The 16463-nt window shown below is 35.7% G+C and overlaps 1 protein-coding gene across 1 annotated transcript in view; it reads left to right on the top strand.

Moving 5' to 3' along the window:
* The window catches only part of LOC101726718 (ankyrin repeat domain-containing protein 26-like), a 74181-nt gene that overhangs the window by 44750 nt on the left and 12968 nt on the right, over positions 1 to 16463 (top strand). The window contains 4 exon segments of the mRNA XM_087204023.1: positions 5957 to 6126; positions 9905 to 10075; positions 11817 to 11850; positions 12224 to 12365. Of these exon segments, the coding sequence (XP_087060149.1) occupies positions 5957 to 6126; positions 9905 to 10075; positions 11817 to 11850; positions 12224 to 12365 (517 nt within the window).

Here is a 16463-nt window from a genome sequence, read left to right as displayed (position 1 = left end):
TATATCTCCACACTTGGGGCCTCCTTATGTGAAAAAGCATGAGGAAATATTGATCCTAAAAGAAAACTTAGAGCAGAAAAATAATGTTCAGCTTATCCCAAATTAGCTAAAGCAGAGGATCGGTGAAATCTGTGAAAAATAGAAAATTGCTTTGTCCTGAGCAGGCGCCACCACTTGAGAACTCTAAAGGTGGAACAAACTTTTATTAGTAATGTTTATGATATATAATAAATTCATTCATCTTGGGGAGTTGGTACAGATACATATTGCACATATCCTAATCCTTTTTGCTTCCCCTTCCCCTCCTCCTCCTTAAATCCATCTGTAGGTCTCTTTCTACTTGCAAAAGATCTATCTCCCTGTATCCTATAATCTTTTATTTGCTGTTTGAATTATTTATACTTTGGATTCCCCATGTAAGTGAAACCATCTGATCCATTAAGCTTCTGTGACTGATTTATTTCACTAGCATTTTGGTCTCAGAGTACATCCATTTTCCTACAAATAACTATATAACTTCTATATAACTGAGTAGTACTCCATTGAATACTTTCTTTACTTATTCATCTGTTGATGAACATGTGGGCCACTTCCAAGATTTAGCTTTTATGGGTTGTCCTACTATTAATAATGAGTATGCGTGTATTACTCTGTGATGTCTTTAACTCTTTGGGGAAGATACTCAGAAAGAGAATAGTTAGATCAGATGGAATTTCTAATTTTGGTTTTTGGAGGAATCTCCATGGTGATTTACATAGTGGTTATTACTCTTTACACTCACACCAGCAATGCGGAACAGTCTCCTTCCCCGCAGCCTGTCCAGCATGTGTTGTTTTTGAGTTCTTGATGATTGCCACTCTTTCTGGAGTAAGGTGGAATCTCATTGTTATTTTAATTTGGATTTCTCTAATGGCCAGTGATTTTGAACAATTTTTGTTTGTATTTCTTTTCAGAAGTGTCTGTTCATTTCAGTAGCCCATTTTTTATTGGGACTTTTATTTTGAGAGGTCTAATTTTTCTTGAGTTTTTTATATATTGTAGATATTTCTCATCATTTGAGGACACTTTTTCCCATTCAGTAGGTTGTCTCTTCACTCTGTTGTTTGCTATCTTTGCTGTGAAGAAGCATTTTAATTTGATATAATCCGATTTGTTGATTCTTTCTGTAAATTTTTTTATTTTATTAGCACATTTTGCATTTCATGTAGTTTACGGTCATCTTGGGGAATGGTTACATGTACATATTACAGCCTGTTTCTTTCCTTTTTATTAAAATCCCCTCCCAGAGGTCCCCTCCCCTTCCATCTCCTTCAGTTTTTCTATCCCATTTTTCATTCCTGTTGATATTATTTGCCTTAGCTCATATTAGAGCATACAATGTTTACATTAATTGAGATTCTTGGGTTCCTGTACATGGTATATCTTTATTATTCTTAGTTCCCCTTCCCCTCCTCCTCACCCTTTGCCCTTGCTACCACTTCCTTCTTTTAAGAGATCCATCCCCTGTACCTTTCTATCCATCCTTTATCATTCTCTTTGTTTCTCCTTTGCCTCACTCAAATGAGAGATCCCGTACAGTATTTAAGCTTGTCTGTCTGGTTTATTTCACTCAACATTATGTTTTCCAGGTGCATCCATTTTCCTGTAAATGTCTCAAATTTGTCATTCTTTACAGCCAATTGATATTCCATTATATATAGATAGCACATTTTCTTTATCCTGTCATCTGTTGATGGATATACTGGCTGCTTCCAGGATTTAGCTCTTCATGAATTTTGCTGCTATAAACATTGCTATGCATGTATCACTGTACTATGAAGTTTCTAGCTCTTTGGGAAAGATACCAGTCGGGAAGATAACCAGGTCACATTTGTTGATTCTTGGTGTTCTTTCTTATGCAATTAGAGTTCTGTTCAGAATGTCCTTGCCTATGCATATGTCTTCAAGAGTTTAACCTTTTTTTCAATCTTCCAGCAAATTGTTTTGTTTTAAAATCTATGTGTTTGACCCATTTTTGTTTTACGGCATAGGGAGATATGTGGATCTGGATTCAATCTTCTGCGTATGGTGAACCAGTTTCCCACACAGTTTGTTAACGAGGCAGTCTTCCCTCCAGCATATGTTTTTGGCCCCCTTGTCAAAGATGAGATGTCTGCGTGTACTTGAGGCTGTTTCAGCATCCTCTGTTCTGTTCCACTGATCTGCATGTCTGTTTTTGTGCCAGTGCCACGCTGTTTTTAATCACTATCGACTTGTAATATAGTTTGAGCTCTGGGATTAGGCTGCCTCTCTTCTGGTTCCATATAAATTTCAGGATTGTTTTTTCTAGTTCTGTGAAGAATGTGGTTGCTATTTTCATTGAAATTCCATTAAATCTGTAAGTTAACTTTTTGGTAATATGGCCATTTGGACAGTATTAGTTCTGCCTGTCCAGGAACAGAGGATGTGTTTCCATTTTATGGTGTCTGTAGTCTTCTTTATTCGAGTATGAAAGCCTTTGTTGTAGAGATCTTTTACTTCCTTGGTTCAGTTAATACCTGGTTATTTAATTTTTTTTTGAAGCTATTGTGAATGGTATTGTCTTACTAATGACTTTCTTAGTGTGTTTATTATTGATGTACAGTAATGCTACTGATTTATGTGTGTTGCTTTTTGTATCTTTCTACTTTGTGGAATTTGTTTATTCCATGAGTCTTTTGGTGAAATTTTTTGGGTCTTCTATGTTCAGGATCATGTCATCTGCAAAGAAGGATAGTTTGTCTTCTTCCTTTGCTGTATGTATCCCTTTAATTTCTTCTCTTGCCTCACACTCTGGCTAATGTTTCAAGTGCTATATTGAACAGGAATGGTAAGAGTGGAAAACTTTGTCTTATTCCTGATTTTTGGAGAAAGGCTTTTCATTTTTTTTCCATTTAGTCTGATCTTGGCAGTGGATTTGTCCTAAATGGCTTTTATTAAGTTGCTATACGGTCTTTCTATGTCTATTTTGCTCAGGATATTTATTGTAAATAGATGTTGGATTTTGCCAGAGAGTTTTTCTGCATCTGTTGAGATGACCTTGTGGTTTTTGTCCTTGCTTGTGTTTATGTTGTTTATTAAACTCAGTGCTTTACATATGTTGAACCATCCTTGCATCCTGGGGATGAAGCCAATTTGGTGATGATGTATGATCTTTTTAATGATTTGTTGCAATTCTGTTTGCCAGTTTCTTGTTGAGGATTTTTGCATCTTATCTTCATTGAAGAGGTTGGTGTGAATTTTCTTTTATTGTGAAGTTCTTGTCAGGTTTTAGTATCAGGTTAATACTAGCTTCAAAGAATGAGTTAGACAGTACTCCTTCCCTTTCAGTGTCAGTGAAAAGTTTGAAGAGTATTGGCATTGGATCCTCCCTGAAGTTCTTGCAGAATTCAGCAGTGAATCCACCAGGTCCTGGGTTTTTCTTAGTTGATAGTTTTTGGGGTTTTTTTGTTTTGTTTTTTATTTTTTCTGCCTCAGTTTCATCGCTTATTACTGGACTACCTTCTTGGTTTAGTTTTGGTAATTCATATGTATGTAGACATCTATCTATTTCTCCTAGAGTTTGCCAATTTATTAAGTTTAGGTTTTCAAAGTAGCTACTTGTAGTGTTCTAGATTTCACCAGTATTCATTGTGATCTTGCAAAAGCAGCAAAGGTTTAAGAATGACATAGGCATGTTACAAGTAGAGTTCTTGGCTTTGGAGAAAGGAAAATGTAAGTGAGCTGAAGGTGGTGGCACAGAGCTGTTATCACAGCACTCTGGGAGGCCAAGGCAGGAAGATAGCAAGTTTGCACCCAACCTGGGCAACTTAACAGCTTAGCAAAACCCTGTCTCAATATTAAAAATTTATAATAGGGATTCAGCTCACTGTGACAATCCTGGGCTCAATCCCCAAACAAAGTAGTAATCAACACGTGTCCTGGTCCCCACTTGGAATCTCAGGTACTTAGAGGCTGAGGCAAGAGAATTACAAGTGCAACCCCCTTTGGGGCACCTTCGTGAAACCCTGTCTCAGAAATAAAAAGGTCTGAGGTGTAGCTCAGTAGCAGAGCACCTGCAGAGTGTGCAGGGTAGTTCATATACTGCTGGTCCATGTTTCCCTTTACAGTTACATTCTGAGTTTCAGCTAATGAAAAGCTCAGGTATAAAATGGGGTTATCTAAATATAAAAATGTGTCTATGCCAGGGATTTAGCTCAGTGGTTCCGCTGCCTGCCTTGCAAGCACAAGGTCCCAAGTTCGATTCCCGGTACCAAAAAAAATTTTAAAATTTAAAAAATAAAAATTTTTTTTTTAAAATGTGTCCAAAAGTAGATAATTTCTGCTATCTCAATAATTGGAATTCACGGCTGGGAGTTTAGCTCAGTGGTTCCAGTGCCTGCCTCGCAAGTGCAAGGACCCGAGTTCGATCCCCAGTACCAAAAAAAAAATAATAATAATAGGAATTCAGAAATTCTCATAACCCTTGTTCAGTCCTTCAGTCTTTCTGTGAGTCTCCCAAGTGGCATGTAACCTGGGAAACTAATTTAGCCACATACCTGGTGACCTGAATCATGGTAAGCGTAGAGGAAGTTGCTTTAAAAAGAAAACGATAAGCTCTAGGGTTTTATTTTTCTACTGGCCTAAAGAAAAATTGCATTTATTATGTTTAAACCATAAAAGAGGATGGAAATGAAACAGAAACAATGGGTGAGAAGAGATATAAAAATATATCTTTAAGATATACAAGTCCATCTGTTGTGCTTTCATGTATGCACATTTACCCTTTGTACTCAAATCCTTGGAATGTATAATGCCAAGGTGACTACTTGAGGTGATTTTGACAAACCCATGCTATATCCTTCCACATATTTTTTAGTACTGCTCTGAAATTTTGTTTCTGTTAAATTGGCCCTTTAAATTACGTTGTTTTATAAAGTTTGGGCATATGTGATTTTATCATGAGTAGCATAAATGTTCAGTCAAAAATTTGGTATTTGACTCCTACATAGCAAACTAAGTTCTCAAGTACACTAGTTTTAAAGGCAAACAAAAATCTAGAGATATTCTTTAAAAGCAGATGAGGCTTCTCATACAGCCATTCCATCATTTTGTCAAAAATCACACTTGTAATTTACTGGATTGATTTGATGAATTCATCTGGTAATTTGTCTGGTCCACCGTTATGGAAATATATCATCTCTTTTGGTGACATAAAATGCAGGGCAATGCCACTGAGGAGCTTTTCAGGAATCCTTTAAGCTGAGTCACTCCTGTACTTCTTGTGTTGTGGCCAACTAAGTATATATTTCAGTGAGTTCCTTCACTGTCTTGAAATCCCAGTTCAGTATCCAAATGGAAATGCAGAGAATGTAAGCTTTCTTTGTTACTGAAAGCCCCACAATAGCACATTCTCTAAGACAGAAGAAAACATACTTTGTCTTTTCCCTTTTGCTTCTACCAATCTTACAGGAAATGGAAATGTTGGAGAGCAAAGTGATTGAAAATAAAAGCATAAAATTAATCCTTTTTGAAATGTGGAAATTTTTTTTCTTTCACTCAAACAGAAATGGAACAGAATTTACAAAAACTTCAATGACCTGTAGTGATAAATTAGACACAAACGTTTTTTATCAGTTAAGCATGGTGGCACATGGCTGTACTCCTATCTCTGTGGGAAGCTAAGGCAAGAGGATCACAAGTTTGAGCCCAGCCCCAGCAACGTGAGCCCAGTGAGATCCGGTCTGAAAATAAAAACTAAAAGGCTGAGGATATAGTTCAGTGTGAAGGGCCTGGGTTCAATCACCAGTACTGCAGAAAAAGAAACAATATTTCTATGGACTGAAATAATGACAGTTGAACTGAGTTAAGTGATAAAAATCAATGAATACAAAACAATAAAAAAAAATCAAAACCAAGTGAAAAGTATGTTATCCTTTATATCAAACTTTCTTTAAAGGTTGAAGAAAAAAGGAAGCAAATACATAATGACATGGAAGTATCAGAAAACAAATATAGTGGCACTGTTACCACTGCTGATGGTGACAATGATGGGTTAATTCAACAAAGAAAGACTGGCAAAACTGATAACCAGCAATTTCCTATTAAGGAGAATGAAGAACATGACAGGTAAGACTATGGAAATACTAAATTATAGATAGTTGTTATTGTTTTATAAAACTAATTCTAATTTGAGCCAGTATTTGTGATTAAGAAGTTACATGCTTTTACTAGATACTCAGCTTTGTATGCCTGTCAGAAAAATATAAACAGTGTTAGATACCATTTTTTCCAATTATATTGACAAACATTTGATTTAAAAAAAAAGACTTGGGCCAGGGATTTAGCTCAGTGGTTCCGCTGCCTGCCTCGCAAGCACAAGGTCCCAAGTTTGATCCCCGGTACCAAAAATAAAACAGAAAAGACTTGGTCAGTGTGAGGAAACAGACATTGTCACACACTGTTAGTAAATAAAATTATTAAGTACCTTTTTTTTTTTGCGAGGCAGGCAGTGGAACCACTGAGCTAAATCCCCGGCTATCAAGAACTTTTTGAAGGGTAATTTAGTAGCATTAATAAAATTTCAGGGCCAGGGAGTTAGCTCAGTGGCACCACGCCTGCCTCACAAGCACAAGGTCCTGAGTTCAATCACCTGTACCGCAGAAAAAATTTTTTTTCAAATATATCATTCTCTTAATCTAACCCCTTCCCTTCTGGGGCTGAATCCTTCTGGGAGAGGAAAACATGACCTGTAAGCACACACATGCATACAGGTATTAAAGACATTTACTATAATCACCTATAACCTAAAATAGGTCAGTGTATATATTTAATATATATATAACATGAACATTAAGGCTGTATAACATGTAGATAGTACTTATATAAATATGTTACATATGTACATTTGTACATTAAAAGGGATTTATTAGCATTCTCATAAGGTTGGAGATAGTCAAAATACTTGTCAGGAAATAATTGAATTGTTATATCTATAAAATAATGTAACATGCAGCCATTAGATAATTGTTCATTCTTATTATTTCACAAAGTATATTTATAGCATCTAGTTTAACAATATATCTTTAAGGGCTGGGGATTTAAGTGCAAGCTCCTGAGTTCGAACCCCGGTACCAAAAAAAAAATCTATATCTATATCTCTATATATCTATAGAGATATAGATATCTTTAGTAAATTTTGTTGTAATATTTGTAATATGTGCTGAATTCCAAAAGGAAGTTGCGTGCTACACTGATACTCTTACCTTATTACCAAGAAAATTAGTAGCTACTACACATGTTTTTTTGTTCTCAGGACATAATTGCTCTAATCTGGACCTTCACATTCATCTGACTATTGCTAAGGGATTGTATGAGGATCCATGATACATTAGTTTTCAGTATATTGGGTAAAACCTCTTAAAAGTGCCATGGAAGACTAAACCAGGAATTGGCTTTTTTTGCAAAAATCCAAATAGCAAATATTTTAGGCTTTGTGGCATGAAGTCTGTCTTGTGATAGTCCAGAATCTGGTGTAGGCAATAAATGAATGAGTGTGACTCCATATCAATACAATTTATTTACAGAGCTGAGGATAGTTCAGTGGTAGAGCACTTGCCTAGCATGCAAGATGCCATAGGTTCCATCCCCAGCACCACAAAAAAAGAAAAATTTATTTACAAAAACAGGTAATAGGCTAGATTTACTCCACAGGCACTAATTTGCTGACCCTTATGCTAAACCCAAGTTTGCTGCTAATGTACCAAGTCTTCCTTTCAAAGACTCCCTGCGTGCATGTCATTATCCTTTTTAAAGATAATGCACTCCATTGTATTTTTCAGCAGTGACTCCATATATAACATACAAAAATTCAGTTTATAAAATAGTTTCCCTCCTCTAACATGCTATATATCTTGCCTGTCTTATTTATTGATATTGAGTATATACTTCACTCTCAGGTGGAATTTGTGTTTGCTTACTACCATATCCTCAGTGCCTATAAAAGGCCCTAGCATACAGTAAGTAGCTACTCAATACCTACTAGTGAGTGAATGGAGTTTACTCTATCTTTTAAACAGTAGATTGATTTCTCAATTAGAAAGTTTGACTTGGGAAACTGAGGCAGGAGGATTGCAAATTTGAATCCTACTTGGGAAGCTGAGCAAGACCCTGTCTCAAAATAAAAAATAAAAAAAGACTAGAGGCATAGCTCAGTGGTAGAACACGCCTTGGGTTCGATCCCCAGTACTAGAAAAAAGTTTCATGTAAGTTCATTCTGACAGTTTACCTGGCAAATATAGGGACCCTTGAGTTATGACCAGCCTCCCATATGAGCAACTTGGGTTACAACTGGAATTTTAGTTTTAACTTACAACCAAAGTCTGAGTTACAATCTGAATGTGGGCTGCTTGTGCAGTTGAAAACAAAGACTTGTGATGCCAGAAAAGCATATGTAAGCATCCGTAAATGTCAGTCTGAGCCCAGATGTGCATGTATGTGGATGTGATTTTGGTCCGTGCTTTATATAATTGCTATGATTACTGCTATCAAAATGGCCCCCAAAAAGCTAGAAAAGAAGTTTATTTAGCTTTTTCATCTTAACAAGAGTTATTTCTATAACTTTTTTTATAAATAGTTGTGTTTTGTTGGGGGTTTTTTTGGTACCGGGGATTGAACTCAGGACCTTGCGCTTGTGAGGCAGTTGCCAACACCACTGAGCTAAATCCCCAGCCCAATAGTTGTGTTTTTTACTATGATCCTTTTAGAGGCTCATGCTCTCAACATACTCTCCCATGGAAAATTTTACTCTCTTTGTAAATTTGTGTAGATGTGTGATAGTGTTTATTGCATAACTGTTCCATGTGGGTTTATTCCATAAAAAAGAAATTACAGTGATCTGTTTAAATCCAGCCTTTCATATTAGGCTTAGGTACTAGGCTAGTATACAGAAGTTACAAAGTCTTATTTTCAAACAAAATCATAGCTATTCAAAATGTTCCTTTTGTAAACTATGTATAATGATGTGATTATTTTAAAGTAAGGTTTTGTCCTCAAGATATTTCCCCAATTTCTTCTCTGATACTCTCATGAAATTTTTTAAACTTTATTTAAATTCAGTATTGTTATATTTAAAAACAAAAACAAAATATAGCACAAATCTAGTCACTTCCATGCCTAAGAGGCCTTTGGTGCAGTGTTCCGGTTCAGTGAGCTGTAGTGTGCATCTCTTACCTCTTGCCTCCTTTCAAGCTCCTGGGAAACACTTCGATGCCATGTATCTAACCTTTGTCTTACATTCTGTTCTCTAAGTGGAATGGTTTTCCACTACTTTTTTGCCTAGTGATCTCCTCTCATATTTTACCTCTTCTGTAAAGTCTTCCTGTGTTCAGATACAACTTTTCATTTATCCACTCATATCACATTGTACTGTTTGTATATTCACTTGTTTTTTGAAGGAATAAATGTCTCCTTGTATTTAGCTAGTACTTCATAACTAATTTGTAATTCATAAGTGAATGAGCATTGGGAAGTCTTAACATTTTTCCAAAATTGCTTTTTAAAAAATTCTTTCAGTATAATGTGAAATAGGAAGAAAAGGGGCAAAGGGGAAGGGGAAGTGGGAGGGGTAGGGGAAAGGAAAGAAGGGAATGGAATTAATATGAGAAAAGGAAAAAAGGAAACAGTCTTTGTAAATAGGGAGGGATGGAGGGGTTGAGGGGAGGGCAGGGGAAGGGGGGAAAATAAGAACCAAGAGAGTAGGTAAAGGTGCATATCTCCAATGATGAATGTCATTATATTGTACACCTAAAATGTACCAATAAAAGGATATACAAAAAAAAAATTTTTTAAAAGTTCTTTCAGTTGACTAATTAGAAAACATTGGTTTTTTTTAAATGTCTTTTTAAAGTAGTGGCCCTGCCTTGCCTGTGAGGGAAGTAAAGAAAAATGAAAATGAACACTGGAGCTCCACAGAATCTATGACTTCCCCAGTGTTTGAGAAGGCTAATTTCCCTTCTGGTGTCCTACTACAAGTGAAGGGTGGTTGCAACTTCCATGACACAGATGAAAATGAAAGAAGGTAAAATATCTATAAATTTTTTATTTTCCTTTAGAGCAATGTTAGCAGGAATTACTTTTTCTGGAAGTAGAACAGTGTTATCAACAGGGAAAGCAAGAGAATACTCAGCCACATTATTCCTGCTGAAAGGTTGGTTAAGGTAGGAAGTGAATTTGACAAGGAGCAGTTTCAACAATGTTCACACTGGAAGCTGACTTCTGTGGACAAATGTGGACAACGCCTCAGAAACATTTACTGGAAAAGGCTGGGGAAGTAGGTGTTATTGAAGAAGAACATGAGGTTTAAGAGTTTTTCTCTTAAGAAGGTTTTAAAGTATATTTGCATACTGGAATTTTTAAAAATATTTGCAAGATTCAGAAAAGGATGATAATATAAATCAACACATTCACAACAGGCCATACATGCATGACTGTCTGATCTGACCAGTGCTTCAAGCCAGTGGGAAATGTTCATGTGATATTATATCACTCAAAAATACTAAACACATGAAGATAAATATTTCACAACATACTGTATACCCCTGCAAAGTTGCAGTTCAGAGTTCGTGACCTCAGTCATTCAGGAACTTTTCCTTAGAACCAAACTAATAGTTATTTGAAGAACCCCCCCCCCCAATTTCACGGAAACTGCAAATATCCTCTGCAACCTTTTTTGGGGGTGAGAGGTCTGCAAGTAGCCAATCCAAGAGCATTAGTCAGTTCTCCTTGCTGATTGGCTGCTGTCTTGTAACCCATTTCTGGCAGATGCACCAGCATTCTGGCATCATAACAGCGTTCTCAATTTTGTTCTTCTTGAAAGATCCCTAACATGCCGCCAAAACGCCTTGTGCCTTCTAAGGCTTTATTAATATAGTATTTCATTAAATTACATAACTGTGGGAAACTTAGCACATTTAGGGTTTAAATTATAAAAACAGGCATTATAGTCATTTTTCTGAACATATTTGAAATTTGGTTTTTCACAGTTGCTGGTGCTCTAGAAATGTAACCCCATGAATTTCGGGGGTCTACTGTACTGTGAAACACATTCCTAGGTTTAAATTCTTACCACCTCTATGCACTTGGCCTATCTTCACCTAGTTTATTCCTCTATAAAATAATGTTACCTGCCTCACAGAATTGTTTTTAACACATATATATGGTGCTTAGAATAATGCCTAGAAGCTACATAGTAGGTCCTGAAAAGTTAGCTTCTTTCATCATTTTCAAAGGGTTTCCTTCCTATAGTGATGTAAGTAATGTTTTCTAAATGGGTTTAAGTGTCTGTAAAAGTTTGGTTTTGGTTTTATTAAAACTGATAGTAATAAAAAGGTATGTTTTTTCTGTCAAATAATGTAACATTTTTCTTCTGCTTTGACTGTAAGAAAGTTTAATCTAAATTTAATTGTTATGATATTATTAGTAGTAGTAGTATTCTTTGTCCCTAAAATGTTACACTTTGTTTATAGTTGAATACCCCTTCTAGAAAATCATCTTTTTTTTTTTTTTTGTGGTACCAGGGATTGAGCTCAGGACCTTGCGCTTGCGAGGCAGGCACCAGAACCACTGAGCTAAATCCCCAGCAAAAATCATCATATTTTAAATAGCCTGTAAACTTTATGAATGGGAGAAATAAATTACAAATGCTGAGATTTTACATAAAAAAACAGTCGTTTTAGGTATTCTTTGTGTTTTACATATTCAGTATTTGCCTGAAAGTATTGTACAGGTTTTTAATTTTTGTTTTTTTATTTTTGTCTCAGGTCCACAAAGAAAATATCTAATGAAAAGAGCAAGGTATTGTAAAAAAATAATCAAAAGTAGTATATTATTGAAAATATACTATTATTATATAATAATATACTATTATAAATAATAAATTATACTATTATTAAATATACTAATATTATTGAAAGGCAGTGATACATTATCATAAATACAGATACACAGTTTTAAAGATGCATTATAAAAAGTAAATTTTAAAAAAAAGAGAAACAGAAGAGAATCTTTTGTTATGTAAAGACACTTACTTTGAAAAAGTTATTAAGAATCAGTAGCCAGTACTTGCGTTTCTGTTTACACGAGAAGAGGATATTTACTACTTCTGTATATTTAGTACATGGTATAAATATTTGGGGGACATTTTGAAATAAGATTATTTATTTTATAGGTCAAAGAGCAGATAGATGGTGTGGATGACCTTGATGATTTATCTCAGCCATCTGAAACAGCTTCAGAGGACTTTGAATTGCTTTACCCTAAGTATGAGAATATTTTGCTGCTATTTGAACAACTTAGAATGGAGTGCAAAGGTAGGACCACTGCAAAAATGCAGGGCATCCTGCTGGATATCATAGTAGTGGGTGCACCCATTGCTCAGCACTGTGCCATCGAGCACAGATGTATTACGGTGCTGTTTGTGCCAAATCGTGCTTTCTGCTAACATGCAGTGAGAGGTATTGTACACTCCAGCCACAGAGGAGCAACCACTCCCACTGCACTTTCTCAATGTAAATAACACTCCCAGACTTTCTGTTGACTCTGCTTCTCTTCTGTGCCTTCATCACTGTCAGGTCAGGAAACCATAATCTCTCCCTGGAATACTCTAATTAGATCTGTTTTCCTTGCTAACCCACCTCCTGAAACCAAGATCTACTCTGTAACCATAATTATATCTTTTTAGACCCGATCCTATTAACCCCTTGCTGAAAACCGATCACTTCTTGCTGTAAGGTTAAAGCTCTCACTCTTCCATCTTCATCCCACAGCACTATGCCCCAGCTGCCGGCTTAGATGTTTGTTCTTGCAAACTCTTTGTTTTCCATAGCTTGAAACGTAATGACCTGTGCATATGTAAAGTGTACCATTTGATAAGTTTTGACATGTATTAAACACATTTAATCACCACAATCAATATAGCTAACAAGTCTGTCACTCACCAAAGTCTCCTCCTCATGCTATTTTGTATTCCAATGTTGAGAAACTGCCAAATTGTTTTGCAGAGTGTTTGTACCACCTTCCATACCCATCAGTGGTATATGAGAGTTTCAGTTCCTCCATACCTCCACAAACACATAGTATTGCCTCTGTGTGTGTGTGTGTGTGTGTCTGTGTGTGCATGTGTGTTGCCATTCTAATAGGTGTGCATTATAGATATTAGTATAATTTTAATGGGCATCACCCTTGTTACTAATAATGTTGAACATCTATCTGTGTGCTTATTTTTCATTTGTATATTACCATCGGCAAACTGTCTTTTCAAAAATATTAGGTTTTTATTTGTTGAATTTTAAGAATTTGTTCTATGTTGTAGATACCATTCCTTCATTGGCTGTATTTTTTGCAAGGATTTTTTTTCCCCCCAGTTTATTGTTTGACTTTTTATTCTCTAATAGCATTTTTTGAAAAGCAGAAGTTTTGAATTTTGAATGTCAGATTTATGTATTTGTTCAATTATAGGTTGGGGCTTTTATGTCATATCTAAGGAATCTTTGTCTAGCACAAGGTCACAGATTTTTCTTCTCTGTTTTCTTTTAGAAATTTCATAGTTGTAGATCTTACATTTAGGTATGTGATTCATCTTGAGCTCAGTTTTCAGTATCCAGTTGTTCCAGCTGGGTGGGTTAAAAGAGACTATCCTTTCTCCACTGCACTGTTGTGCTTTTGTCAAAAGTAAGTTTGCTGTTTATGTGTGGGTCTAATTTTCTACTTCCTGTTTTATTCCATTGATCTTTGGCTTTATGTCAGCATCACTGTTTTGATTAATATAGGATTTAATACTTGAAATCAACCTTCTTATCCCTCCTATTTTGTTCCCTTTTTTTCAAGATTACTTTTGCTATTTCTAGATCCTTTGCATTTCCATGTGATTTTTCTTTCTTAGTGCTGGAGGTCAAACCCAGGATCTTGTGCTTTACCACTGAGCTGCATCACCAGTCCTCCATATGAACAGTAGAATCACCTTCTCAAGCACCGGGGATTTAGCTCAGTGGTTCCGGCACCTGCCGTGCAAGTGCAAGGTCCCGAGTTAAATCTCCGGTATCAAAAAAGAAAACAACATAGAATCACCTTCTCAATTAAAAAGGAAAAGCCTGCCAAGAACTAAATAGGGGAGAATTAACATCTTAATAATGAATCTTTTCTATGTAAATAGGGAAGGGTGGAGGGGGTGAAGGGCGCACAGGTAATGGGGAAAAAATAAGAATCAAGATACGTCATGTACAGGTACAAGGACCCAATGATAAATGTAAACGTATTGTATACCTAAAATGTACCAATAAAAGAATTTAAGAATAAAAAAAGAAAATGAATCTTTTGACTTCTGAACAAAGTGTATCTATTTACGTTGATTGCATTTAATTTTCTCAGTAATAATTTGTAGTTTTAATGTTTAAATTTTTCCATATTTTATCAGATTTATCTGTGTTTCAGGTATTTTTGATACAAGTGTAAACTTTTCCTTTTCAAAATGCTTTTTTCTTTTTCAGTTAGTCCATATTAATTATATAGAATGGACTTCATTTTGTCATATTCATACTTGTATATAATGTACTTGATCATTTCCACCTCCATATTATCTCCTCACCTTCTTGTGATGATCTGGATCCATTTTTCTGCAATGGCATGATTTTGTTCTTCTTTATTGTTGAATAATACTCCATATATTTTTTTCTTTATCCATTCATCAGCTGATGGGCACCTGAGCTTCTCCCATAACTTGGCTATTATGAATTGTGTCACAGTAAATGTGAGTGTGCAGGTATCTTTATATACTGTGCAGAGTTTTAATTACTTCAGATGTATACCAAGAAGTGGCACCGCTGTATCAAATGGTAGCTCTATTTTTAATTTTTTGAGGAACTTCCATGCTGATTTCCATAGTGGCTGCACCAATTTATGTTCCCACAACAACATATAAGAGTTCTTATTTCCCCACATCTACACCAGCTTTTGTTGTTTTTTGTGTTCGTTATAGTAGCCATTTTGACTGGAGTGAGAAGGTATCTCAATGTAGTAGTGGTTTGCATTTCCGTGATGGCTAAATAAAGGTTATCATATAACTGTTAGGCATTTGTGCTTTTTTTGAGAAGTATGTGATCAGTTCATTTGCCTACTTAACTGTTGGAATTGGGGGGTAGTGCTATTAAGTTTTTTAGTGCAAGATTTTCTCCCATTCTCTAGTCTGTCTCTTCACTCTGTTAGTTCCATGGCCATGCAGAGGCTTTTTAATTTGATTCAATCCCATTTAACGATTCTTGCTATTATTTTCCTACCTGTTGGAGTCCTATTCAGGAAGTCATTGCCTGTGCCTATATCCTAATGTATTTTCCATATGTTTTCTTCTAGCACTTTCAAAGTTTCAGGTCTTGGATCCATGTTCAGTTCATTTTTCAACAGGTTAAAGAATGGAAATCCAGTTTGTCTTCTAAACATGGATATCCAGCTTTCTGTAGCACTGTTTCTTAAAGAACCCATCTTTTCTCCAAGGTTTATTTTTGGCCCTTTGTCAAGAATCAGATAACTGTAGGTGCATGAGTTTATTTCTGTGACCTCTATTCTGCTCCATTGATCTACAAATCTGTTTTTATGCTGGTACCATGTTTTTCTTTGTTTTTTATATTTGTACATAATATATCTTAATTCTTATTTTTTCCCCATTCCCATGCCCTCCCTTTAATCCTTCCACCCTTATATATTTACAAAGATTTTGTTTTCATTTTTTCATTTTCTCAAGTTAATTCCATTCCCATCTTTCCTTTTCCCTACCCTTCCCACTTCCCCTTTAAACCTTTTCTTCTTATTTCACTTTCACCTATTTAACTTTATCAGTTAAACATTTTGATCCTTATTTACACTTTCTCACATCAGAGAAACTATTCAATATTTACACACGTGTGTCCTATTTATTTCACCTAAGAATGTGGCCTAAATGTGCATTCATTTAGCTATAAATGTCTCTAATTTCTCATTCTTTATGGCTGAGTAGTACTCCACTTATAAAAAAAAACAAATTTTCTTTATCGAGTATCTAGTGAATGGAAAATTGGACTGTTTTCAAGTTTTAGCTATTACAAACTGTTTCCCTGTGAACATAGGTGCACATTTATCACCGTGGTATGATTCTTTTAATTCTTTTGGGAATATACCCAACAAGGGAATACCTGGGTCAAATGGAAACTCTAATCCTAGTTCTTTGAGGTATCTCCATACTGATTTCCACAGTGGTTGCACCAGTCTACACTCCCACCAGCAGTGGAGCAGGGTTCCTTTTTCCCCACAGCCCTGCGAGCATTTGTTATTGGTTGATTTCATGATAGCAACCATTCTTTCTGGGGTGAGGTAGAATCTCAGCATTGTTTTCATTTGCATCTCTTGAATGACCGGTGATGTTGAACATTTTTTCATGCTTA

This window comes from Heterocephalus glaber, unplaced genomic scaffold (assembly GCF_053883595.1).
Source record: "Heterocephalus glaber isolate CG9 unplaced genomic scaffold, H.glaber_assembly_v1.0 deba00001837, whole genome shotgun sequence".
In the NCBI taxonomy this organism is placed as follows: domain Eukaryota; kingdom Metazoa; phylum Chordata; class Mammalia; order Rodentia; family Bathyergidae; genus Heterocephalus; species Heterocephalus glaber.
This window is presented reverse-complemented; position numbering and strand designations above follow the sequence as displayed.